Source organism: Sapajus apella, unplaced genomic scaffold (genome assembly GCF_009761245.1).
Source record: "Sapajus apella isolate SASKATOON/1434 unplaced genomic scaffold, GSC_monkey_1.0 scaffold12, whole genome shotgun sequence".
Lineage (NCBI taxonomy): Eukaryota > Metazoa > Chordata > Mammalia > Primates > Cebidae > Sapajus > Sapajus apella.
In genome coordinates this window covers 1,111,007-1,137,856 of record NW_022436952.1, presented here as the reverse complement: position 1 = coordinate 1,137,856, position 26,850 = coordinate 1,111,007, and the positions used below count along the sequence as shown (strand labels likewise).

General features: G+C 43.2%; 2 protein-coding genes across 17 annotated transcripts in view; one reads left to right on the top strand and one right to left on the bottom strand.

Moving 5' to 3' along the window:
- BRCA1 (BRCA1 DNA repair associated) overlaps positions 1 to 14,804 on the bottom strand; it is a 73,521-nt gene extending 58,717 nt beyond the window's left edge. For 7 of the 9 annotated variants that reach the window (XM_032279508.1, XM_032279510.1, XM_032279513.1 and 4 more), the window contains exons 1-3: positions 14,508 to 14,804; positions 13,168 to 13,266; positions 4,805 to 4,858 (exon numbers count right to left, since the gene is read on the bottom strand). In XM_032279508.1, coding sequence (XP_032135399.1) covers positions 4,805 to 4,858; positions 13,168 to 13,247 — 134 coding nt within the window. In that variant the 5' untranslated portion in view covers positions 13,248 to 13,266; positions 14,508 to 14,804. The remainder of the gene's footprint in view (positions 1 to 4,804; positions 4,859 to 13,167; positions 13,267 to 14,507) is intronic. The other 2 variants (XM_032279509.1, XM_032279515.1) reach the window with 2 other exon arrangements.
- An 81-nt stretch (positions 14,805 to 14,885) lies between these two features.
- NBR1 (NBR1 autophagy cargo receptor) overlaps positions 14,886 to 26,850 on the top strand; it is a 43,829-nt gene continuing 31,864 nt past the window's right edge. For 5 of the 8 annotated variants that reach the window (XR_004269506.1, XM_032279523.1, XM_032279524.1 and 2 more), the window contains exons 1-5: positions 15,387 to 15,713; positions 19,891 to 20,001; positions 22,405 to 22,467; positions 24,262 to 24,280; positions 25,540 to 25,562. Coding sequence is in view for 7 of the 8 variants with exons in the window: in XM_032279523.1 (XP_032135414.1) it covers positions 19,900 to 20,001; positions 22,405 to 22,467; positions 24,262 to 24,280; positions 25,540 to 25,562 (207 nt within the window). In the remaining variant the exon portion in view is untranslated. Of the gene's footprint in view, positions 15,353 to 15,386; positions 15,714 to 16,512; positions 16,536 to 19,890; positions 20,002 to 22,404; positions 22,468 to 24,261; positions 24,281 to 25,539; positions 25,563 to 26,850 lie in introns of those variants that run through there. The other 3 variants (XM_032279519.1, XM_032279518.1, XM_032279522.1) reach the window with 3 other exon arrangements.

The following is a 26,850-nucleotide window of genomic DNA, read 5'->3' as shown; positions in this document are numbered from 1 at the left end:
TTTTTAGTAGAGACGGGGTTTCACCATGTTGACCAGGATGGTCTCGATCTCTTGACCTCATGATCCAACCGCCTCAGCCTCCCAAAGTCCTGGGATTACAGGCTTGAGCCACCGCGCCCGGCCTTAAATTATTATTATTATTAGAGACAGGGTATCGCTCTGTCACTGAGGCTGGAGGGCAGTGACACAATCTCGGCCCACTACAACCTCCACATCCTAGGCTCAAGCAATTCTTTTGCCTCAGCCTCCTGAGTAGCTAGGATTACAGACATGCACCACCACGCGCAGCTAATTTTTTTTGTATTTTTAGTTTCACCATGATCCACCTGCCTTGGCCTCCCAGGGTGCTGTGAGCCACTGCTGCCAGCCCCAAGATGACTGAATGGGAAAATAACAGTTTTTGGTTTTTTCAACAAATAGTGTTGGGACAAGAGTATACCCACATGTAAAAGAATGACGTTATACTCATATCTCACTCCAAGTAACAAAACTAAATTCAAAGTAGATCATAGCCAGACACCGTGGCTCACACCTGTAATCCCAACACTTTGGGAGGCCAAAGTGGGTGGAACATGACGTCAGGAGATTGAGACCACCCTGACCAACATGGAGAAACCCCGTCTCTACAAAAAAATACAAAAAATTAGCCAGGAGTGGTGGCACCTGCCTGTAATCCCAGCTACTCAGGAGGCTGTGGCAGGAGAATTGCTTGAACCTGGGAGGCAGAGGTTGCAGTGAGCCGAGCTCACACCATTGCACTCCAGCCTGGGCAACAAGAGTAAAACTCTATCTCAAAAAAAAAAAAAAAAGTAAAAAAGTGGATCATAGACCAGAAGTAGAGAGAGCAACGGTGATGATAATTAAAAGCGGCAATTCACTCATACAGCCAATATCTACATATTTACTACATGTCTGGTACTATTCTAGATGGACGGGATTCAATAGAAAAGCAAAATAAGGGCCGGGCATGGTGGCTCATGCCTGTAATCCCAGCACTTTGGGAGGCCAAGGCAGGCAGATCACGACGTCAGGAGATCGAGATCAGCCTGGCTAACACAGTGAAACCCCATCTCTACTAAAAATACAAAAATTAGCCAAGCGTGGTGGTGCACGCCTGTAGTCCCAGCTACTCAGGAGGCTGAGGCAGGAGAACTGCTTGAACCCAGGAGGTGGAGGTCGCAGTGAGCCGAGATGGTGCCTTTGCACTCCAGTCTGGGGAAGAGTGAGACTACATCTCAGAAAAAGGAAAGAAAAACAAGATCCTGCAAAATAAAACATAAAGGACATAATATTCTGGTGAAGGGGGTGACTTAAGTAGGGAGTAAATAGCAGACACTGACAATGAAGAGAGCCAGGAAAGAAAAGATTAAAGGGGCTTAAAAAAAGTCACTGGGGCTGCACATGGTGGTTCATGCCTGTAATCCCAGGACTTTGGGAGGTGGGTGGATCAATTGAGGCCAGAAGTTCAATACCAGCCTGGCCAACATGGTAAATCCCTGTCTCTACTCAGCTAAATATCCAAAAATTAGCTGAGCACCACTATGGTAGTCCCAGCTACTCGGGAGGCTGAGGCAGGAGAATTGTTTGAACCTGGGAGGTGGAGGTTACAGTGAGCCAATATCGCACCACTGCACTCCAGCCTAGGCAACAGATTAAGACTCTGTCTCAAAGGAAAAAAAAAAAGGCATTGGGAATGGTGAGATAAGACACTTAGAAAATACTTTTTACTAGCCAGGTAATTTAACATTTATTACCCTCTATTGGCTGGGTACAGTGGCTCATGCCTGCAATCCCAGGAGGCTAAGGCAGATCACTTGAGGACAGGAGTTTGAGACCAGCCTGGCTAATGTGGTGAAACCCTGTCTCTACTAAAAATACAAAAAAATTAGCTGGGCGTGGTGGCGCATGCCTGTAATCCCAGCTACTTGGGAGGCTGAGGCATGAGAATCACTGGATCCCGGGAAGGTGGAGGTTGCAATGAGCCAAGATCATGCCACTGTACTCCAGCCTGGGCAACAAAGTGAGACTCTGTCTCAAAAAACACACACACACACACACACACACAAATAGGGAGAGACAGACAGAGACAGATAGAGAGAGAGAGAGAGAGAGAGAGAGAGAGAGAGAGGCCAGACAGTGGCTAACACCTGTAATCCCAGCACTCTGGGAGGCCGAGGCAAGTGAATCATGAGATCAAGAGATGGAGACCATCCTGGCCAACTAGGTGAAGCCCCATCTCTATTAAAAATACAAAAAAAATTAGCTGGGTGTGGTGGCGTGCACCTGTAGTCCTGGCTACTCAGGAGGTTGAGGCAGGAGAATCACTTGAACCTGAGAGGTGGAGGTTGCAGTAAGCCAAGCTCACTGCAGCTTTGAACTCCTGCCCTCAAGTGATCCTCCTGCCTTGGCCTCCCAAAGTGCTGGGGTTATGGGCAGGAGCTATCACATCAGGTCCTTAATCTTTTTGTAAATCACTGTAATAGTATAGTATGTTCAGCATTTGTTACTCAAGGTAACAGAAAAACATACAGTTCTAAATAAACATACAGTTCATTCCAGAAAGATTCTCATCCAGAGAAATTGAGAGCCCCAGCACTTAAAAGGTTACCTTCAGCTACCTGTAATAAATACTGGAACTCTGAGTTTCACTCTTGTCACCCAGGCTGGAATGCAGTGGCGGGATCTTGGCTCACTGCAACCTCCGCTTCCAGGGTTCGAGCAATTCTCCTGCCTTAGCCTCCTGAGTAGTTGTGGCTACAGGCATGCGCCACCACACTCAGCTAATTTGTCTTTTTAGTAGATGGGGTTTCTCCATGTTGGCCAGGCTGGTCTTGAACTCCTGACCTCAGGTGATCTGCCCTCCTCGGCCTCCCAAATTCCTGGGATTACAGGCCCGAGCTACTGTGCCTGGCCAATACTGGGACTTTTTAAACTTTTCCTTTTTTGAGACAGAGATACCCCCTGAACACAAGTCTGCCAGCTGGCTGGTGCCTACCTCTGAATTCTGTCTTTTTCCTCCCATTCTTTTTTCCCAGTAAGAATTCAGAAGCTCATTTCTATTGTCTTTTCCCTATCCCATGCCACCCCACTGGCCTAGAACTGTTCCCAACAGTTTCCATCTGATTCCTCAGCCCCTGCTCCCTGGACATGTGCCAAGACAACACAACTTTATCTCTCTACTTCAAGAATTTTTAGTTTAATAACTTTGTGGCCTCTAGAGGAGTACTTCTCAAACTGCCTATGGTATAGACCAATTTATTCACAGACCAGCACTTTCAAAAAATAAGGCCAGATGCAGTGGCTCAGGCCTGTAATCCCAGCACTTTGAGAGGCCAAGGTGGATGGATCACCTGAGGTCAGGAGTTCAAGACCAGCCTGGCCAACATGGTGAAACCCCATCACTACTAAAAATACAAGAATTAGCCGGGGCGTGGTTGTGCACGCCTGTAGTCCCAGCTACTTGGGAGGCTGAGGCAGGAGAATTGCTTGAACCTGGGAGACGGAGGTTGCAGTCAGCCGAGACTGTGCCACTGCACTCCAGTTTGGTTGACAGAGGTGGAGATGAGGTGAGCCGAGATTGCACCATTGCACTCCAGCCTGGGCAATAAGAGCAAAACTCTGTCTCAAAAAAAAAAAAAAAAAGAAAAAAAAAGCATTCTGGAATTTAAAAATTCCTGAAAGGATACAAAAGACATTGATCATTGTGGTTGTCTGGGGAGGGAACAAGGAGGCAGGGGTTATAGGGTAAGAGGCAAATATACTTTGCATCAAATACCCTTTTGTGTCAGCAAATTTTTTACCGAGTACATAGTTTGTACCTGGTACCAGGTTATATACCAGGTACATAAATACTAAAAACAAATTAGTTGACATTTAAGGTAAGATGTGATCATAGCTTAACATAAAGGAAAGGAGAAAGCCCACTTGTTCTACCAAATTACCTACTCTACTTTTTCTGAAATTCTTTCACTAAGAAACGAACATTTTCATTTCAAAGGGCAAGATCAAATATGTAAATATAACTTGAATCACTCCTATGAATGAATTTTGGCCTAAATGCAAACTTATCAGTTCCCTTCCTATCTTCACAATTATTTTGAAGCAGGCAAACATTGAACCTTAGAAGGGGAAATGCAGAAGGATATGCAGAAATGAACAGAAAGTAGAAACTGGGAAGGATGAAACACAGTTCGCTTGTTTCACAACTGCTTGCAGTTTGCCTTCACTGGTGGACACAAAAAATACAAAATACTGTTCAAAGTGATTTTACATCCTAATTGAGAATATATGTCAAAACTTGACTAGGAACTATGATTATAACCAACTTATGATGACTATATACTCTCTGAGAAAGAGTGAAATAGAGTTGGATTTTTCTGTCTCACTTAATTGAAGAAACTAAAGTTTTTTTTTTTTTTTTTTTTTTTGAGACGGAGTTTCGCTCTTTTTTCCCAGGCTGGGGTGCAATGGCGCGATCTCGGCTCACCGCAACCTCCGCCTCCTGGGTTCAGGCAATTCTCCTGCCTCAGCCTCCTGAGTAGCTGGGATTACAGGCATGTGCCACCATGCCCAGCTAATTTTTTGTATTTTTTTTAGTAGAGACGGGGTTTCACCATGTTGACCAGGATGGTCTCGATCTCTTGACCTTATGATCCACCCGCCTCGGCCTCCCAAAGTGCTGGGATTACAGGCGTGAGCCACCGCGCCCAGCGAAACTAAAGTTTTTATAAAGTTAGGTGTTTCCTGGGTTCTGAAGGACAAACACAAAAGCTAATAATGGAGCCACATAATACATTCAACTTACTTGCAAAATATGTGGTCACACTTTGTGGAGACAGGTTCCTTGATCAACTCCAGACTAGTAGGGTGGGGGGGGGGAAGGAAAATAAATGAGGCTCAATAATTTATTTAAAAACAAAGATATTCTTAGTAAAGAAGTTCAACTTTGAGCTGTTATAACTGAATCAACATAAGGCTTCACATTCATTCAGTAAATATGTATTAAATGTCTGCTGTGCCAGGAACTAAGAATACAGCAGAGAATACGATCCTTACCTTCAGTGAGCTTTCAAACATCAAAACAGAGCTATATTGATCCCTTCAATACTCTACATTATCATCAGCATTGAAAAAATTAGTTGATAATAGTTCATAATTCATTTCCAGTAATGTATTTTTCTGCACTATCACTGTGAGTACACATCTAATATCTTAACTCAGCTCCATAAAGACAAAATTTTTTGCTTGTACTTCTTATGAATTCCTTCCTAGCATTTTTCTGAGTATAAATGCCTTTTTAACTTAACATGGAAAATTTCAAGTATTTAAAAATTTCAAGTAAATAAAATAAAATGAACTCTATGGACCATCACCCTGCTTCAACAACCAGCAACTCATGGCCAATCCGTTTCATACATATCCACTCCTACCCCAGATTATTTTAATTATTATTACTTTTAAGATGAGGTCTCGCTGTGTCACCTAGGCTGGAGTGCAGTGGTGCAAACATAGCATACTGCAGCCTTGAACTCCTGGGCTCAAGCAATCCTCCCAGCACCGGGATTACAGGCATGAGCCACCATACCGGACCCAAGGGTTTTTGTTTTTTTTTTTGAGATGGAGTTTCACTTTCGTAGCCCAGGCTGGAGTGCAATGGTGCAATCTTGCCTCATTGCAACCTCTGCCTCCTGGGTTCAAGTGATTCTCCTGCCTCAGCCTCCCAAGTAGTTGGAACTATAGGCACGCGCCACCACACCCAGCTAATTTTTTTGTACTTTTAGTAGAGGTGGGGTTTTACCATGTTGGCCAGGCTGGTCTCAAGTTCCTGACCTCAGGTGATCTGCCTGCCTCGACCTCCCAAAGTGCTGGGATTACAGGCGTAAGCTACCACACCCAGCCCCAAATTCTTCCTTGTCATTTATTTTAAAAATTAAGTCATTTGAACTGTAGAGTTTCCTGAATTCTGGATTTTGCCGATTATATAACCCCATAGTGAGGTTTAACATGTTCCTCTAGCCTTATTTCCTGTAGACTTACAGGCTTAATCGAATTCAGGTTGGCAAAAACACTTTACAGATGATACTGTGTACTCCAGGAGGGGCATGATGTTTGGTATGAGATTACTTTGTAAAAACAGTGAAATAAGTACTCACTAAAAGAAATTTAGAAAATAATAAGCTTAAGGTTGGGCATGGTGCCTCATGCCTATAATATTAGCAATTTGGGAGGCTGAGGTGGGCAGATCACCTGAGCTCAGGAGTTCCACACCATCCTGGCCAACAAGGTGAAACCCTGTCTCTACTAAAAATACAAAAATTAGCCAGGCGTGGTTGTGCATGCCTGTGGTCCCAGCTACTTAGGAGACTAAGGTGGAAGGATCACTTGAACCCTGGAGGTAGAGGTTGCAGAGTGAGCTAAGACCACACCGCTGCACTCCAGCCTAGGTGACAGAGGAAGACTGTTTCAAAAGAAAATAAGCTTAAAAAAAATAAAAACTTGAGAAAATACATCACCCAAGTTCCTATCCCTACCTGTCTATCTACAAAACCAAGGCCTTCCTGAGATTAATTCATTTATTATACTAATATAACAAGTATTTATTAAGTATCTATTACTATATTCAAGTACTATTCTAGGAGATGGGAATATGGCAGTTTACAAAATAAAGACTGCTCTCATAGAGCTCACATTCTAGTGTGATAGACAGTTGATGCAGAATTAAAGAATATATTGGAATGAGTGTATCAAAGAGAAAAAGCAAGCAGGGTAATGGGAAGCAGGGAATACAATGTGTATGTGGGGGTGAGGTGAGGTGTACACAGGGTTAAGTTAGGAAAGGCTTCATTGAGGTGAGACTGGAAAACAGCTTAATAATGTAAAGAAACACACCAACTGAGGGAAGAGCATTCCAGCAAACAGGAAGCAGAGAAGGCAAACCCTGAGCAGGACCATGCCTGTGTATGCAGGACATCAGACAGGTCAAGGTGCTAAAATATAATAATCCAGGGGGATATAGTAGGAAAAGACCATCAGAGAGGTAGCTGGTAACTTCTGGTAGGAACCTGCAGGCTATTTTAAAGTCTTTAGCTTTAGTCTGGTCCTTTCAATTTTTTTTTTTTTTTTTTTTGAGATAGATTCTCACTCTGCTGCCCAGGCTGGAGTGCCATGGCACTATCTTGGCTCACTGTAACCCCTGCCTCCTGAGTTCAAGCAATTCTCCTGCCTCAGACTCCAAAAGTGCCGGGATTACAGGTGTGAGCCACCATACCTCGCTGTCTTTTTAATTTGTAATATTAATTTTCGTAGAGACAGGATCTCACTATGTTGCCCATGCTGGTCTTGAATGCCTGGCCTTAAGCAATTTTCCTGCTTCGGTTTCCCAAAGTATTGGGCTTACAGGTATGAGCTACCATACCCAGCTGGCGTTTTGCTTTCTTCGGAATGTGAACTTTTTTTGAGGAGCTGTAGTCTTGCTCCATCCCCCAGGCTGGAGTGCAATGGTGTGATATTGGCTCACTGCAACCTCCGCCTCCTGGTTTCAAGTGATTTTAGTGCCCCAGCCTCCAGAGTAGCTGGAATTACAGGCACTTGCCTTCATGCCCAGCTAATTCTTGTTTTTTTTTTTTTTTTTTTTTTTTTTTTAGTAGAGATGGGGTTTCCATGTTGGCCAGGCTGGTCTCGCACTCCTGGCCTCAGGTGATGCACCTGCCTCAGCCTCCCAAAGTGCTGGGATTACAGGCATGAGCCACCGAGTCCAGCTGAACCCCCCCCTTTTTTTGTTTATTAGTTCTTTCCCTCTAGAGAAGAACTCTTTTTCTTGGGTTCACTTTGCTGCTCAGGCTGGAGTGCAGTGGTGTAATCTTGGTTCACTGGAACCTCTGTCTCTAGGGTTGAAGTGATTCTTGTGCCTCAGCCTTCTGAGTAGCTGGGACTACAGGCGCATGCTGCTACACTCAGCTAATTTTTTTTGTATTTTTGGAAGGGAAGGGGTTTCGCCATGTTGCCCAGACTGGTCTTGAACTCCTGACCTCAAGTGATCTACCCACTTTGGCTTGGATTACAAGAGTGAGCCACTACACCTGACCCTAAATGTGAACTTCTGAAACATTTTTGGTAAAAGTCCAGGCAGGACATCAAAGAACAAGTAACCTGGTAGTGTGATAAGAATGTGGTTCCTTTCATTAAACATTTAACTTTTTAGAAAAGGATAAAAAGGGCCAGGTGTGGTGGCTGACACCTGTAATGCTAGCACTATGGGAGGCCAAGGTGGGAGGATCACCTGAGGTCAGGAATTCGAGACCAGCCTGGCCAACATGAAGAAACCCTGTCTCTACTAAAACTACAAAAATTAGTCAGGCATGGTGGCACATGCCTGTAGTCCTGGCTACTCAGGAGGCTCAGGCAGGAGAATCACTTGAACCTGGGAGGCAGAGGTTGCAGTGAGCTGAGATCACACCACTGCACTCCAGCCAGCCTGGGTGACAGAGTGAGTGAGATTCCATCTCAAAAAAAGAAAAAACAAAAACAAAAAAACCAAGGTTACAAGGAAAGCTCGAGGACAGTAACCTTATTGTGAAGGGTTTGATGATACAAATCTTGTAATCATGGGGTTCCTGACGGAGCACAGGGCAGTGGAAAGAAAAACACTGAACTAAGTCAGAAGGCTGGGTTTCTACTAGCAGTTGTATATATAAGCAGAGCCACCTCAGGCTAACCACTCTACCTGAACCTCAGTTTTCTTCTGTGTCATTCACCCTGCCAGTCTTCTTGGGAAAATGCCTCACAACCTGAGATGACTTGTACCAATGTTGGTATTATTACTGGGACCAAACGTGACTTTAAAAAGAAAAATAACCTTGACAAAGAAAATTCTAATTTGTTACTAAATCACTATTTCTCAGCTAAGCTACATTTCAAAGAAATTCTCCGTAAAAGAAAAATTGGATTTGGTTATGATACCAGATGGCTTCATTCTCGCCACTGACTCAATTCTGAAATAACTATATTTCAGTATGGTAATTACAATCCAAGCTATATAAACACACTATAAACACAAACTTTGAATAGATGAAAACTTCAATATGTAAAAAGGTAATGAATGTTGAAGGAAGAGTGTAAAAAGGGAATCGGAAAAAAATTAAAATGTTCCTCTTCTAGGTCCTGATGAGAGTAAATGTTTACTATGAAAATGATTCAAATATTTTAAACACTTTTCAAACCAGGCAATATTTTAGGCCTACTGTATATTTGCATTTTAAGCTTCCAATATCGGTAAGTGACTGGAAAAAGCAGCTAGGTTTAGGGTGAAAAATAACCCACTGGGGTACACATTTTAGCAAATTATTCTGAAAGTCAAAAATGTGACAGTCTTATGTAAAAAGTTACAAAGAACTACCAATTATCAGAAACAGCTGCCAGTAGTGACTTAAGAGACCAGCAGAAAGAATTTTAGTTTGAGAAACCTAAAGAGGCTGAAAACCTGCCCTATATCTACCACAAATAATACTGTTTCCAGCCATGATCAGGAATTGCATATTAAGACATAACTGCAAATTGCGCTATCCCGAGTACTGTATTAAAACTGAAATACGATCCCCATCTTAGAACTTTCCATAAAATGAGTCTAAAAAACCATGAAAAATTAATGTAGGCCGGGCGTGGTGGCTCATGCCTATAATCCCAGCACTTTGGAATGCTGAGGCAGGCAGATCATGAGGTCAGGAGTTCGAGACCAGCCTGACCAACATGGTGAAACCACATCTCTACTAAAAATACAGAAATTAGCCGGGCATGGTGGCACATGCCAGTAATCCCAGACACTCAGGGGGCTGAGGCAGAAGAATCACTTGAACCCAGGAGGTGGAGGTTGCAGTGAGCAGAGATCGTGCCATTGCACTCCAGCCTGGGCGACACAGCGAGACTCTGTCTCAAAAAAGAAAAAAAAAATTAATCTAACAGAAAACAGGAAAAAAGCAATGAAAAACTATACTACAGACAATAGTTGACTGAAAATAAAAATTTAGCATTAACTTTCATTCTTATATCTTTAATTTTTGTGTATCTGAGTTTTTACTCGATGGTTTAATTAACCAGAACGAGAAAGAACATGCTATTTTTATGACTGTGTCCCATGGAAATGTAAACATAAATGGATCCAAATGCCAAACTAGTGAGGATTTTTTTGATCACTATGGTTGTCATGAATAAGTTTTGTGCTTTTTCAAAAGCAGTTTTTTCCTACAATGTCATTTCCTGCTTCTCTGGCTCTGATTTTCAATAAATTGATAAATTATAAATCTTGTTTTCCTCTGATTTTATTTGTTTATTCTTTAGAGATGGAGTTTCATTGATTACTCTGGAATGCAATGTGGCAATCTTGGCTCACCACAACCTCTGTCTCCCAGGTTCAAGAGATTCTCCTGCCTCAACCTCCCAAGTAGCTGGGATTACAGGCATGTGTCACCACACTGGCTAATTTTGTATTTTTAGTAGAGACGGGGTTTCTTCATGTTGGTCAGGCTGGTCTCGAACTCCCAACCTCAGGTGACCTGCCTGCCTTGGCCTACCAAAGTGTTGTGATTACAGGCATGAGCCACCCCGCCTGGCCTTCCTCTTATTTTGGTTTAGCTAAAATGTTGACTGGCAAGGGAGAGGATGGCCATTTATAAACCCTGCATCTCTCTAAAAGCATAATTTGCATTTTCCTTAATCTGATTAAGTTGACACCAAATATGAGAAACAACTTTCATAAAGAACAAAAGAAAATTTGCTTGGGCCAGGCGCGGTGGCTCAAGCCTGTAATCCCAGCACTTTGGGAGGCCAAGGCGGGTGGATCACGAGGTCAAGAGATCAAGACCATCCTGGTCAACACGGTGAAACCCCATCTCTACTAAAACTACAAAAAATTAGCTGGGCATGGTGGCGCGTGCCTGTAATCCCAGCCACTCAGGAGGCTGAGGCAGGAGAATTGCCTGAACCCAGGAGGCGGAGGTTGCGGTGAGCCGAGATCGCGCCATTGCACTCCAGCCTGGGTAACAAGAGCGAAACTCCGTCCCTAAAGAAAAAAAAAAAAAAAAAAGAAAATTTGCTTGAATTTACCCTTCTTTATTGAGGGTAAGAGGCAATAGGTACAACTTTTTAACTTATTTTTTGAATGTTCCTATTAACCATCACCGTATTTTACAAAATTAAACTATCAAAGAACTAATTTAGTTCAGTTTATTATTTAATTTATTCGACAAACGCTTATTAAGTGGCAACTAGGTCCCAAGTACTGTTCTAACTACTGACAATACAGATGTACATGAACAAAACAAAAATCTCTGGCATCCTGGAGTTTACATTCTGTGGGAGTAGAGATAAAGGATGAATACATTACATAGAATGTCAGCTAGTAATAAGTGTTACGGAGAAGAAGCAGGAATGGAGGATAAAGTGTGTGTTTGGGGTACTGTAATTTTAAATAGCGCTGTATGGAAATGAAAGGTGGTATTTCAGTCAAGATTTTCAAACTGTGGCTGGGTGCAGTGGCTCATGCCTGAAATCCCAGCACTTGGGGAGGCCAAGGTAGGCCAAGGGTAGATCACTTGAGGTCAGGAGTCTGAGACCAGCATGGCCAACACGGCAAAACCCTATCTGTATAAAGAAATACAAAAATTAAGCCAGGCGCGGTGGCTCACGCCTGTAATCCCAGCACTTTGGGAGGCTAAGGCAGGCGGATCACCTGAGGTCAGGAGTTCGAGACCAGCCTGACCAATATGGTGAAACCCCGTCTTAAAAAAAATAAAAATTAAAAAATTAAAAAAATAAAAAGAAATATAAAAATTAGCTGGGCATGGTGGTAAACACCTGTAGTCCCAGCTACTCTGGAGGCTGAGGTGGGAGGATCACTTGAGCCTGGCAAAGTTGAGGCTTCAGTGAGCTGTGATAGCATCACTGCACTCCAGCCTCTCCACAGAACTCCCGTATTAAAAACGCCTCTACATTTCATTGTATGTAAATTATACCTCAATTCAAAAACAAAGTATGAATAGTACAGTCGCCACTTCCTTTTATAGATGAAGAAAAACAAAGGCTCACTCAGACTTGCTAAAGGCTTTGATAACTTGCATTATTCTTATTCAAGTGTACACAGCCAGTTTCAGACAAAGCTTCTTCCAAAGACCTATCCCCTCAATGACACCAATCATCCATGATTTTTTTTTTTTGAGATGCAGTCTAGCTCTGTCAAGGCTGGAGTTCAGTGGCACAATCTCGGCTCACTGCAACCTCCCCCTCCCAGGCTCAAGCGATTCCCCTGCCTCAGCCTCCTGAGTAGATGGGATAACAGACACACACTACCATCCTCAGCTAATTTTGTATTTTTAGTAGAGACAGGGTTTCACCACATTGGCCAGTATGGTCTCGATTCCTGACCTCATGATCCACTCACCTTGGCCTCCCAAAGTGCTGGGATTACAGGCGTGAGCCACCGGCGCCCAGCCTCATCCATTTTGCCATTTCAAGTGACGGAGGTGGTTTTGGAGCTACAAGAAAGCCAAAATGCCACTTAATCTAAACTAGATTCCTGCCCCAGTGCAGAACCAATCAAGACAGGGTCCCTGTCTTTCCTGGACCATAGGATTTGTGCTGAAGAGGAGAGGAGTGGGAGCCGCAGACTGGATGAAGAACAAGGAGTTGTTTTCTATATTTTTAAAGTTCTTAGGCCGGGCGCAGTGGCTCAAGCCTGTAATCCCAGCACTTTGGGAGGCCGAGGCGGGTGGATCACGAGGTCAAGAGATCGAGACCATCCTGGTCAACATGGTGAAACCCCGTCTCTACTAAAAATACAAAACATTAGCTGGGCATGGTGGCGCGTGCCTGTAATCCCAGCTACTCAGGAGGCTGAGGCAGGAGAATTGCCTGAACCCGGGAGGCGGAGGTTGCGGTGAGCCGAGATCGTGCCATTGCACTCCAGCCTGGGTAACGTGAGTGAAACTCCGTCTCAAAAAAAAAAAATAAAAAAAAATAAATAAATAAAGTTCTTCAGTTAAGAAAATCAGCAATTCCAATAGCCTGATCTTACTAGACAGGTCTTTTCCTCACTACTATGTGAGGTCAATTCTGTTCATTTGCATTGGAGGTGATCATACAGGAATTCCAAATTAATAACCTCATGTGTTGACTTACCAGATTGGACACTCTAAGATTTTCTGCATAGCATTAAGGACATTTTGTACTTCTTCAACACGAACAGCAGATAAATCCATTTCTTTCTGTTCCAATAAACTTTAACATATTAGAAAAACATATGTATTTATATTTTTAAAAAATTTATAAAATGACAACTTCATCTTTTCATTTAAAAATAAGGTAAATTTAAGATTTGGAAGGTTTTAGAATATAAGCCATAGAGCTAATTACAAAAGCCTTTATTTTTAAAGATTCTAGAAGTTGCTTTTTGTAATTAGACAACATAAATTCTGTATTTTTTCACATATTGCTTCTAACCCCTTGGGTATTTTCCTTTCTCCAATAAAGAGAAAGCCACAGGGGAGTGACTGACTGGGTAGGTGGTGGCAGCCTTAGCTTTTTCCAATGTTTCTGGCTGTTTTCTTCTTGCATAAAACCGAAACCAACAACGACAAAACCAACACCAATCAACACCCCCCCCACCCCCCCCCCCCCCCCCCCCCCCCCCCCGCCCCCCCCCCTTCCCAGTAACCTGATCTCATCTCAGGATTCGCCTTAAGCACATCCCTGCAGCATCTGTTACTACTGATGCTCCTCTACTTCCCTCTTGCGCTTTATCAATATCACAAATGGATCCAGTTCGTAAGAGTTCTCCCTCCCACAAAATCCTGTCTCCTCCCTTTCCCAGATGTGTTCCTGCCACCTCTTCTTCCAAAAGTTCCCAACCTCTCATATATACCAGCCGGTGTTTTTTTTTTTTTTTTTTTTTTTTTTTTGAGACAGTCTGGCTCTGTCGCCCAAGCTGGAGTGCAATGGCGCGATCTCGGCTTACCGCAACCTCTGCCTCCCGGGTACAAGCGGTTCTCCTGCCTGAGCCTTCTAAGTACCTGGGATTACAGGCGTGCACCACGACGCCCGGCTAATTTTTGTATTTTTGGCAGAGACGGGGTTTCACCATGTTGGTCAGGCTGGTCTCGAACTCCGTGATCCACCAACCTCAACCTTCCAAAGTGCTGGGATTACAGGCGTGAGGCACTGACCCCGGCCACCAGCCGGTGTTCTTATGGACATGTTGTTCCCCTCGAGGTACATTCCAGTTCCTATAACTAGGATTCCCCCTCGGACACACCGTGCCCCCTTCCTTATCCTCAGTGCTTCCCTCGCGATCTACAAACTGCCCCCCTCCCCAGGGTTCACAACGCCTTACGCCTCTTAGGTTCCACGGTCTCCCCACCCCCAGCCTAAAGAATACCTGTTCCGCTTCGGAAATTCACTCTCGCCCGCCAGTCCCCCGGAGCATCCCTTGGGACCCTGTCCCTTTCCCGGAGTTCTATTACCTTTACCCAGAGCAGAGCGTATAGGCGTCGGGGCCTCTTGGGGCCAGGGTCCCAGTTATCTGAGAAACCTCACGCCCCGTCCACCGTTCACAGTCTCAGCGAGCTCACGCCGCGCAGTCGCAGTTTTAATTTATCTGTAATTCCCGCGCTTTTCCGTTGCCACGGAAACCAGCGGGCTATCACTGAACATCAGCCTCTCAGAATTCAAGACGCATCAGAGGAAGGGCGAGACAGAAAGAGCCAAGCGTCTCTCGAGGCTCTGGATTGGCCACCCAGTCTTCCCCCGAATGGCGTAAAAAGAAAGAGACGGAAGAGGAGGCATTCTACCTGGGTTTTCCAGAAAGCGCCCGCCCTCTCTCCTCTACGCTAACGCTTGCAGATTATTGCGTCACAGTATTTGCTGTACGAAGGCCAGAATCACTACCAGAGACCTGAATGTGAGCGCAAGATAGTGTTCAAAGCAGTCGTAAGAGGTTCCATTCCCCCACTCTTTCCGTTCCAATGGAGGTCTCCTGTTTAGGTAAATAAAAGGATTGTGGTGGGGGGACGGTGGTGGAAGAGAAGAACTACGATTTCCACCATGCATTGCGGAATGAAAGGCCTTCGCCACAGTGTTCCTTGAAAACTGTAGTCTTATGGAGCGGACCATCCAATACCGAAGCGGGCACAATTCTCACGGAAATCCACTGGATAAATTGGAGACCTCCGAGCGCTTATACATGTCAACAGTTATGGATTGGAGTGTTGTTTTTTTATCTTGAGAGCGGAGACTAGGCCAAAAAAAGAAGATACCTATAACTCCTAGGAAGACTACAATTCCCATCCAGCCCCACGAGTCCTCCAAGGTTAGTGGCCTGTGGGAACGCAGGGGCTACCGAATTTGCCTGGGGAAGGGGAAATCCGCTTTGACCCACGTCTGCACACTCGTAGTTCCGCCCCTCGGCCCCAATGTTTGTTATTGTTGTGCGGATACAGGTTGCTTCTGCCCCGCCCCCGTCGACATAATCTCCACCAATCAATGGGGTGGTCGTTTTGAGGGACAAATGGCAAGAGCCAATCGTCTTGGCGGAAATTCAGAGAAACAAGGGACTAGTTACTGTCTTTATCCGCCATGTTAGATTCGCCTCCACAGGGATAGCAGCAGAGCTGGCTGCGGACGGTCCTTGCATTGGCCTCTGGCAGGCGCCCCCCGGGGGCGGGAAGCTGGTAAGGAAGCAGCTGCGGTTACCTAGGGGTCGGGTCACGTCACAGTGAGAGGGTTTGGGGAAGTTCAAGGGAGGAATCGTGCAAAGAAGACGGGGCACTTTTTCCGTGTTTCGGGACACCTAATCTTTTTAGTGATTGGATGAGAGAGCCCTTCTTGTTCAGAGGGACCGAGTGGGCGAAAAGCGCTGGAGAGTTGGAGGGTCTGTGGTTCAGAACATCCGGCTTCAACTGGTGGAAGGCCACGACTCCCTAGTAGAAAGAGGGCCTAGGCAAGGAAATTGAGAGGGAGTCCTCGGGGTGGTGACACCGTCTTGGGAACATGGAGTGCTAGGAAACGATAACTGATAGACTAGGATGAAGTCTGCAAGTAAAAATATGACACTACCCACACGTCCTTCTCATCCCGTCCTCCTTTCTTCGAGACCCTCTTAAAGCGACCCCTTTGGTTAGGGACCTTTCGGTTTTGGAAAGACACTGTTTTTCCTTTTTGTCAAACACCCAGTTTTCAGGACACACTTATTTTATTTTATTTTTTATTTTTTTGAGACGGTCTCGCAGTGTTGCCCAGGCTGGTCTTGAACTCCTGAGCTCAAGCAATCCTCCTGCCTCGACCTCTCAAAGTCCTGGTATTACAGGCATGAACCACCGCTCCTGACCTCAGGTCACACATTTTAAAGCCTGGATAACTTGGCTTGTACAGGCCTCTGGTGGAGACAGTAATCAAAGCTCAGGTTTTCAGGTCTGTTTCATTAAAGGGATTTTGTTGAGACCGGAAGAAAAAAAAATCGACGTAGAGGAAAAGCTAACTTGTGTCAAGCAAAGGTGAGTCAGTGGCATGGACTTACAATAATGCCAGTTATGAAAGCCCTAGGACCCAGCTATCTGTCTTACTGGCTTCAGACCTAAGGGGCAGATGGGGTTAACCATAGCTTTGGTATTTACAGAAGTTCAAGATTAATGTTCTTGCTGAAAGAATCTTTTTACATATCAGCCAAAGATAGTTCCTTATGAAGACCTGGATATGGTCCAGCTAAGCTAGAATCTCCCACTTCCTGTTTTCTCTTAGTTGGCCGACCAGCTGGAGGAGCTCCAGAGTATCTAAATTAATTTCCAATTGTGTAATTTGAGAAAGAGAGGAAGATTCATTTCCTTAAGTGTGTTTCTTGAAGTTAGAAAGTGGTATTTCAGAATATCCACTTTTGGCAGACTGAGTCAGTCACTTCATTTCCCTGATTTTTTGCCTAAGGTCCTGGGGAATTGACAAAAATTCTGCCCAAATCTTAAGGACCCCAAGAATTACATTTCACATGAATGAATACTAGATGTCGGCAGGATTGCTGTTAACACGGTAGTAGTATTTTGGTGGTCAACTTAATTCTAGGTAGAAACAAAGAATGAAGAAAATTGAAGGATAATCGTCTTAGGGTTTCAGAAAAGTGCCTGATCTTCACAGAGTTCAGAGTCCTTAAAATGACAGTCTTAATTGTAGTGTTTTACAGGGCAATGCATTACATTGTGGAAAACAGTTCAGGTTTATGGTTCTACAGATTGGTTTATTATTTAAAAATTTTTTTTTAACTTAATTTTTTAAGGAAATGGAGTCTAGCTTTGTTTCCCAGGCTGGTCTTGAACTCCTAGCTCATGATCTTCCTGCCCCAGCCTCCCAAAGTGCTCGGATTACAGGCAGGAGCCACTACACCTGGCCAATTTTTTTTTTTTTTTTTAATTTTAATTTTTATTTTTAAGACAGAGTCTTGCTCTGTCACCCAGGTGGAAGTGCAGTGGCATGATCTTGGGTCGCTGCAACCTTGCCTCCCAGGTTCAAACAATTCTCATGCCTCAGCCTCCTGAGTAGCTGGGATTACAGGCCTGTGCAACCACACCCACCTAACTTTTGCATTTTTAGTAGAGACGGTTTCACCACGTTGGCTAGGCTGGTCTCGAACTCCTGGACTCAAGCGATCTGCCTGCCTCTGCTTCCCAAAGTGCTGGGATTAAAGGCATGAGCCACTGTGCTGTGGATTACCTGAGTCGGGAGTTCGAGACCAGCCTGACCAACATGGAGAAACCCCGTCTTTATTTTAAAAAAATAGTTAGCTGGCCGTGGTGGCACATGCCTGTAATCCCAGCGACTCAGGAGGTTGAGACAGGAGACTCGCTGGAACCCGGGGAGTGGAGGTTAAGGTGAGCCAAGATCATTCCAGTGTAGTCGAGTCTGGGCAACAAGAGTGAAACTCAGTCTCAAAATTGATCCTCTTTTTTTTGATCCTCAAAAAAAAAGAATTGTCCATTTCTTAGGCATGCTAATGGTATCTAGACTGTTTTTTAAAAATTCTTATCTTTTAGAGGTACATACTCAATTATTAATGGATAAAAGGATGGATGTCTGTCAAAATAATCTAGTAAGGAAAGAGTATTGCTGTAACCTTTTAGTCACAGCAAATTGGTCCTGAGTTGGTAATTATGGAAGAAGCTAGCTTATGGGTCCATAGGGATTCATTATATTATACTCTCTACTTTTGTATAGGTTTAAATTTTCCCATAAAAATATTTTATAAAATAGGCTGGGTATGGTGGCCCACCCCTGTAATCCCAGCACTTTGGGAAGCCAAGAGGGGCGAATCACTTGAAGTCAGGAGTTTGAGACCAGCCTGACCAACACGGTGAAACCCTGTCTGTACTAAAAGTACAAAAATTAGTTGTCGTGGTGGCATGCACCTGTAGTCCCAGCTACTCTGGAGGCTGAGGCAGGACAATTGCTTGAACCCAGAAGGCGGAGGTTGCAGTGAGCCGAGATCACACCACTGCACTCCAGCCTGGGCGACAGAGCGAGATTCTGTCTCAAAAAAATAATTAATTAATTAAATAACATAAAATAATTAGATTATTATAGTTTGGTAAAAACATTAGTTCACTATGGTCAATTCAGTGTTGGGGGCAAAAGTGGCGGATGCAGGGGTATATATGAAATGAGGATAGCCCTGAGTTGATTATTGGTTTAACTAGGTGTTTATTACTCTCCGCTTTTATATATGTATGTTTGAAACCTCCCATTAGATTGTAAAAAAAAACATAGTAACTTGGGCCGGGCACGGTGGCTCACTCCTGTAATCCAGCACTTTTGGGAGTCTGAGGCAGGCGAGTAAGAGGTCAGGAGATTGAGACCATCCTGGTCATGGTGAAACCCCATCTCCACTAAAATACAAAAAATTAGCTGGGTGTGGTGGCACTTGTCTGTAATCCCAGCTACTCACAAGGCTGAGGCAGGGGAATCGCTTGAGCCTGGGGAACCGAGGTTGCAGTGAGCCGAGATTGTGCCACTGCACTCCAGCCTAGCGGCAGATCAAGACTCCGTCTAAAAAACAAAATACATAATAACTTGGATGGAAGATTTTGAATGCTACCTCTGTGTAGTTTCTTGGCCAGTATTTTGGCCTATAAGTTGTTAAAACTGATAGAAAATCTAGGTTCTCAAGTTAGGAAAAGCCTCCTGCAAGAAAAATGTAGAACGTCACTCTCAAGTCAAACAAGAATACAAGTTCCCTGAAGGCATTTCTTACCCATCTTGATAGCTTCTGCTACTAGTACATATTTGTTTAATCAAGCAGTCATCATAAAGTACTGATAAATATTTAAGGATTTTACAAATGCTAGATGATTTCTGAGAATATGGTCAAAATTTAAATACTCTCAGCATACTTTTTTTTTTTTTTGAGACAGAGTCTTGCCCTTTTACCCAGGCAGGAGTGCAGTGGTGCAATCTCGGCTCACTGCAACCTCCACCTCCCAGGTTCAAGCAATTCTCCTTCCTCAGCCTCCGTAGTAGCTGGGATTTGGGATTACAGGTGGACATCACCACGCCCGCCTAATTTTATTGCATACTATTATTTCTAACATGGAAGTTCCTAATAACTTTAAGAATAATTTTTGTGACTTAAGTACAAGTCTTTATGGCATGGTTTTAGCCTATCTTTCTTTTTCGAAACAATTCTTATTTTACAGTGATGGTAAGTTCCGTAAGAGCCAGGACAGTATTTCTCTTATTCATCGTTATGTCTCCCAAGCCTAGACCATATTGGATCCTCACAAGTATTTGCTTAGTGAACTTTTAATTCAACATATAGAATCCTTTCTAATGTGTTTTTTCTCTCTCTCCTGCTAACCTTCTCAACCCTAGGCCTACAACATGGAACCACAAGTTACTCTAAATGTGACTTTTAAAAATGAAATTCAAAGTTTTCTGGTTTCTGATCCAGAAAATACAACTTGGGCTGATATCGAAGCTATGGTGAGTGTTACTTTATTTTGTTTCTCCACGATTTAAGCATGGTTATTTTTTCCAAAGGTAGCTATTTTTAGCAATGTTGTTTCATAGCTGTAAAGTCTGTCATAGTTACCATTTCTGGGCCTTTTGGAAAACTGCTTTTGACAGGCGTTCAGTAATCATATATGAGATGTGCCCCGATAAAGGGAACAAACAAATAAGCTTCCTTTTGAAGATTTTAGAAAGGGAAGATAATATCGTTTTTAGTGAGATAGGATTTAGAAAACCTATTAATTTTAGAAACAGCATGAGGAATGAATTGGTGTGGGCTCCACCCCAACCAGGTCCCAAGGAAATGTTCTCTTGTGTGAGGATATGACTTGTGCTTTGTGAGAGACTATTGATTGTTTTTATTGCTAGGTCAGAGGTTGAGTATCTCAAAGTTGAACAGCAAAAACTTCCATACCTGCTTAAACAGCAGTTATCTGTTCCGTTTTTTTGCTAATGCTTTTCCTTCTCTTGGTTTGCCCTTTGTACTTTTCTGTTTTTCTTCAGTTTGCAGTGGTGAATGTTTTACTTCCACTATTGACTGTGTTTCTCTACTGAAACCCTTTGGTAAAAATCTACTTTAACCTGGTTATATCTGATGGTAACTAAAAAGGAAAAGAAATGGTAGAAAAACCTTAAAAGATGATCTAATGTAGTTGTCTGCCTTCCAGCAAATACCTGTTTATACTGCCCTGACAGTGACAGTGAGACCCATCCCAAAAAACAAAAAACAAACAAACAAAAAAACGACTGGATTCAGAAAGAAGTTGGGTCTTGTTTGTCAAAAGATGTGAAAATAACAGTTATCTTTTTTGTCCTAATAGTTAAATGAGCTGACAGCTTCCCTTTTTTCTTCATTGTAAATTTTAAATTGTAAAAGTGTAATACATGCCCACTTTAAGTAGAGAAACAATCTCAAGCAGTTAATATACCTCTACTCTCCCTCCCCGCATCTTTTATTCGCACCTGTTTTGGGTAACCAGTGTTAACAGCCCTGTATGTACTTTTTCCATGTTCATTCCCTTTTCCATGTTCATGCAGATATCATACTAGGATCATACTATAAACATTATTCAGCTGGGTACAGTGGCACACACCTGGAATCCCAGCACTTGGGGATGCTGAGGCAGGTGGTCCACTTGAGCTCAGGAGTTTGAGACCAGCCTGGGCAACTTGGTAAAACCCCATCTCTATAAAAAAAAAAAAAAATACACACAGACACACACACACACACACACACACACACACACACTCTCTCTCTCCCTCTCTCTCTCTCTCTCTCTCTCTCTCTCTCTCTCTCTCTCTCTCTCTGAGTTGGGCGGATTGCTTGAGTGCGGGAGGTTGAGGCTGCAGTGAGCTGAGATCGAGCCACTGCACTCCAGCCTGAGCGACAGAGTGGGACCCACCTCAAAAAAAAAAAAAAAAGGCGGGGGGGCTGGGTGTGGTGGCTTATGCCTATAATCCCAGCACTTTGGGAGGCCAACACAGGCAGATCACAGGGTCAAGAGATTGAGACCATCATGGCCAACATGGTGAAACCCTGTCTCTACTAAAAATACAAAAATTAGCTGGGCATGGTGGCACGTGCCTGTAGTCCCAGCTACTTGGGAGGCTGAGGCAGGAGAATTGCTTGAACCTGGGAGGCGGAGGTTGCAGTGAGCCAAGATTGTGCCACTGCATTCCAGCCTGGCGCCTAGTGACAGACCGAGACCCTGCCTCAGGAAAAAAAAAAAAGGTTTTCAGGTTTTTTTCTTCTTATCATGAAATTACAGAAGATAACTTATATGCTATTCTACAAGATAAACTGTCCTATACAAATGTGAGATTAATGGGTCACAAAACATTTTATTTGAAATTTTAATAGATTCTGCCAAATGCTTTGCGGAACAATTGTTGCAGCACCCAGAAATATCTGACAGTGTCCTGAATTTTTGCCAACACTGGATGTTATGGCTTTAAAAAACATTTGCTGTTCCCTACCCCATGTCCCCCCAAGGAAAAACATAACACACAAAATTTGCTGTTCTGATAAGATAGCATCTCATTGCTTCAATTTGCAATTTTCTAACCACCAGAAGGTTTGAAAGTCTTCTGATGTATTTGTTAGGTGTTCTGATTTCCTCTTCTATGAATTTTATGTATATTTTTACCTGTGTTATTAATTGTATCATTAGCAGTTTTGCGGATGCTCTGGGTGTGTTGCAGATATTAACCCTTTGTTATGGGTTGTTATGGTTGTTCATTGTTTGTCTTTTGATTTTGTGGGTTTTTTAACTATATAAAATATTTAACATTTATGTAATGAAATATGCCCAACTCATCCTTTGATTTCTGTGTACATTATAACCTGCCTTTAAAAAATGTGTATTTCTTTTGTAGGTAAAAGTTTCATTTGATCTGAATACTATTCAAATAAAATACCTGGATGAAGAAAATGAAGAGGTAAAATATATTATGGTACTTATTGCTAGGTATTCAGAATAGAAATCTTATTTCTCCAGTGATATGGGCTTTAATAATTCAAAATAGTGTTTATCTCATTTGTGTGGTGGTTTAAATGTATTTGATAATTGAATATTCTAAGAAGACTTGCAGCATCTGAGATGGAGTTGAAAAATGGAGAAGCAGCACTGAAGAATATCTCAGAGATAACTTTTACAATTTTTAAAAAAACAGAAACAGGGTCTCACTATGTTGCTCAGGACAGAATTCCTAGGCTCAAGCAGTCCTCCCACCTCAGCTTCCCAAAGTGTCGAGATTACAGGTGTGAGACACCATGTCTGACCTTAAATAACAATTTTTTTTTTTTTTTTTTTTTTGAGACAGAGTCTCACTCTGTCGTCCAGGCTGGAGTGCAGCATCATGATCTCAGCTCACTGTAACCTCCACCTCCCGGGTTCAAGAGATTCTCCTGCCTTAGCCTCCTGAGGAGCTGGGATTACAGGCATGTGCTACCACGCTTGGCTAATTTTTTTTTTATATATTTTTAGTAGTGATGGGGTTTTACCATGTTGGTTAGGCTGGTCTCGAACTCCCAACCTTGTGATCTGCCCACCTCAGCCTCTCAAAGTGCTGGGATTACAGGCATGAACCACCACACCCAGCCAAATTTTTGTATTTTTAGTAGAGGCGGGGTTTCACTATGTTGCCCAGGCTGGTCTCAAGCAGTCTGCCTGTCTCGGCCTCCCAAAGTGCTGGGATTACAGGCGTGAGCTACTGCTTGGCCAAGATAACTTTTAAAATTAGATAGTGACATTAAGTTCACATATACCACAAGCTGCTGTTTAGTTTATAATAATTCAAATATAATGGCTAAGCTTTTTTTTTCCTCTTTTTTTTTTTTTTTTTTTTTGGGGGGGTGGAGTTTCGCTCTTGTTACCCAGGCTGGAGTGCAATGGCGCGATCTCGGCTCACCGCAACCTCCGCCTCCTGGGTTCAGGCAATTCTCCTGCCTCAGCCTCCTGAGTAGCTGGGATTACAGGCACGTGCCACCATGCCCAGCTCATTTTTTGTAGTTTTAGTAGAGACGGGGTTTCACCGTGTTGACCAGGATGGTCTCGATCTCTTGACCTCGTGATCCACCCGCCTCGGCCTCCCAAAGTGCTGGGATTACAGGCTTGAGCCACCGCGCCCGGCCCTCTCTTTTTTTTTTTTTAAAGGCTGGAGTGCAGTGGCATGATCACAGCTCACTACAATCTAGATCTCCTGGGCTCAAGGAGTCCTCCCATCTCAGCCTCCCGGGTAGCTAGGATATGCGTTGCATCCGGCAAAATTTTTTAATTCTTTGGAGGGATGGGGTCTCACTTTGTTGCCCAGGCTAATGGCTAAGCTTTATTGAATGGTTACAGTGTGTCAGACTAGCAGCAATACCATGTTCTAAGTACATTATTATCATCTCTATTTTATCCATGAGGAAAATGAGGCACAGCGAGGTGAAATAACTTGCCCAAAAGCACAAAAACTTGGAAGTAGTGAAGTAGGGATTCAGTCCATACCCTATGGCTATAGAACTCAAGCTCCTAACCATTATATTGTACTGCTTCTTAATGTACCTGAAATAAAGGAGGGCACAGTAGATGAGCAATACAATTTCTTAAATACTATTCATGACTAGCAAGTGATATGGAAAAGCTGAACCCCAGGCCTGAGTTTTTGTCTGTCCTAAGGAGCTGGTTCTAGTAACAGAAATGCTCAATTGATGATACACTTATAATTCATTTTTTTTTCCTTTTATAGGTATCCATCAACAGCCAAGGTGAGTACCTGACAGAGTCTGTTCAGCCTTATTAAAAGCCTTAATCTGCTCATTGAGGCATTTCTATTTAGAGGATGCCAGTCCTCTGAAATTAATGTGCCTCCCAGTTCAACACATATAAGTATTCCCATGGTGATGCATTTGTTTCTGACTTGGTATATGTGTTAATATCAACTTACAAACAAGTGATATTCCAGAAGTTTATTAGATGTTGGGAGCCTGGAATACATTTTCGCATAGGAGCCATGTTATAGTTGAAAGTGAGTTTCCCAAGATAGCCCCTAAAATTTTATTTTAATCAGGTGAAATGACAGTATTAACACTGTTTATGAACTCTCTTGAGTCCTGAGCATCATAATGCCTAATGTGAGGGACCTAGGTTGGGATTTTGTAGCTGCAACTCCCCAAGAGTGATGAAAGAGGGATTTAAAGGGAAGAACTGATCTACAGTAGATTCTGTTTGCAACACGAAGGGAGTTTGTCAGCAAAAAGATAGTTGCTGTTCATATATAATAAGCTAAGAATTCTTTAAAGTCAGGATTGACTGTGTGTTTTGAAAATTTTTCTTGTATATATTGCAGGTATACAACATGATATTATGAAATACATACACAGTAATGTATCGCTTAATGACAGGGATACGTTCTGAGAAATGCATCAATTAGGTGATTTGTCAATAGATGGACATCAGAGTGTATTTACACAAACCTAGATGGTATAGCCTACTACACACCTAGTATATATGGTATAACCTATTGCTCCTAGGCTACAAACCTGTAGAGCAGGTTACTGTACTGGATACTATAGATAGTTGGAACACAATGGTATTTGCATATCTAAACACAGAAAAGGTACAGTAAAAATGTGGCATTATAATCTTATGGGATCACCATCATGTATGTGGTTGAAATGTTATATAGTGACGGTTACTATAGTGAAACAAATTAACGTATCCATCATCTCATTATAGCAGTTCATTGCCCTCTCCAGAAAGCAGCCATAATGTACTCATTTAGCAAAAATCATGAATGTAATGTACGATTATTTAACTATATTCTTCATGTTGTACATTCCATCTTTAGGATTGGCTATACTTAATATATGGACTCTTTGCTGCTTTTGTTTTTTTCCTGAGAGTTCATCTTCAGAAGACTTTGGTTCTTAAATAAATGGATGTATACAAAATAATAATTTTAAAATAATAGAATCTTTTGGGGTAGGTGAAGAAGTATCACAGTGTATATTTTTTGTCCTTTTAGGAGAATATGAAGAAGCACTTAAGGTAATCATTATTTAATCTCATTTCAAATAATTTCAAAAATATTATTTTCTTTTTTGAGACAGTGTTGTGCTCTGTCATCCAGGCTGGTGTGCAGTGGCACAGTCTTGGGTTGCTGCACCTCCACCTCCCAGGCTTAAGTGATCCTCCCACCTCAGCCTCCTGAGTAGCTGGGACTACAGACACATGCCACCACGCCTGGCTTTTTGTATTTTTTTGTAGACACAGGGTTTTGCCTTGTTTTCCAGGCTGATCTGGAACCCTTGTACTCAAACAATCTGCCGGCCTTGGCCTCTGAAAGTCTGGGATTATTAGGTAGGAGCCACCACACCCAGCCTAAAATATTTATTGAGTGAAACTGAAACCTGAATTCCATTAGTTGTGGGGAGAAACTAATAAGTGTTTCTTATTAGTGAAGCCTGTTTTTAGGGAGACTGATGAATGGGCGTGACATTCAGCAAAAGGCAATTCATAATGAAAAGGTCCTTCTCAGTTATTGTCCCATTTCATTGCTGGTCTTGGTGCTGCTGTCCTAGTGTTTTAAAAATACAAATAGGCCGGGCGTGGTGGCTCATGCCTATAATCTAAGCACTTTGGAGGCCAAGGCAGGCGGATCACCTGAGGTCGGGAGTTCAAGACCAGCCTGACCAACATGGTGAAACCCCATCTTAAAAAAATAAATAAAAATATGGGCCGGGCGCAGTGGCTCACGCCTATAATCCCAGCACTTTGGGAGGCCGAGGCGGGTGGATCACGAGGTCAAGAGATCGAGACCGTCCTGGTCAACATGGTGAAACCCCGTCTCTACCAAAAATACAAAAATTAGCTGGGCATGGTGGTGCACGCCTGTAATCCCAGCTACACGGGAGGCTGAGGCAGGAGAATGGCTTGAGCCCAGGAGGTGGAGGTTGCGGTGAGCCGAGATCGCGCCATTGCACTCCAGCCAGGGTAACGAGCGAAACTCCGTCTCAAAAATAAATAAATAAATAAATAAAAATAATACAAATACAAATAACACAACCGGGTGCAGTGGCTCACACCTGTAATCCCAGCACTTTGGGAGGCCGAGGCGGGCGGATCACCTGAAGTCAGGAGTTCAAGACCAGCCTGACCAACATGGTGAAACCCCATCTCTACTAAATACAAAAAACTAGCCAGGCATGGTGGTGCATGCCTATAATCCCAGCTACTTGGGAGGCTGAGGCAGGAGAATCGCTTGAACCTGGGAGGCGGAGGTTGCAGTGAGCTGAGATCACGCCATTGCACTCCAACCTGGGCAACAAGAGGGAAA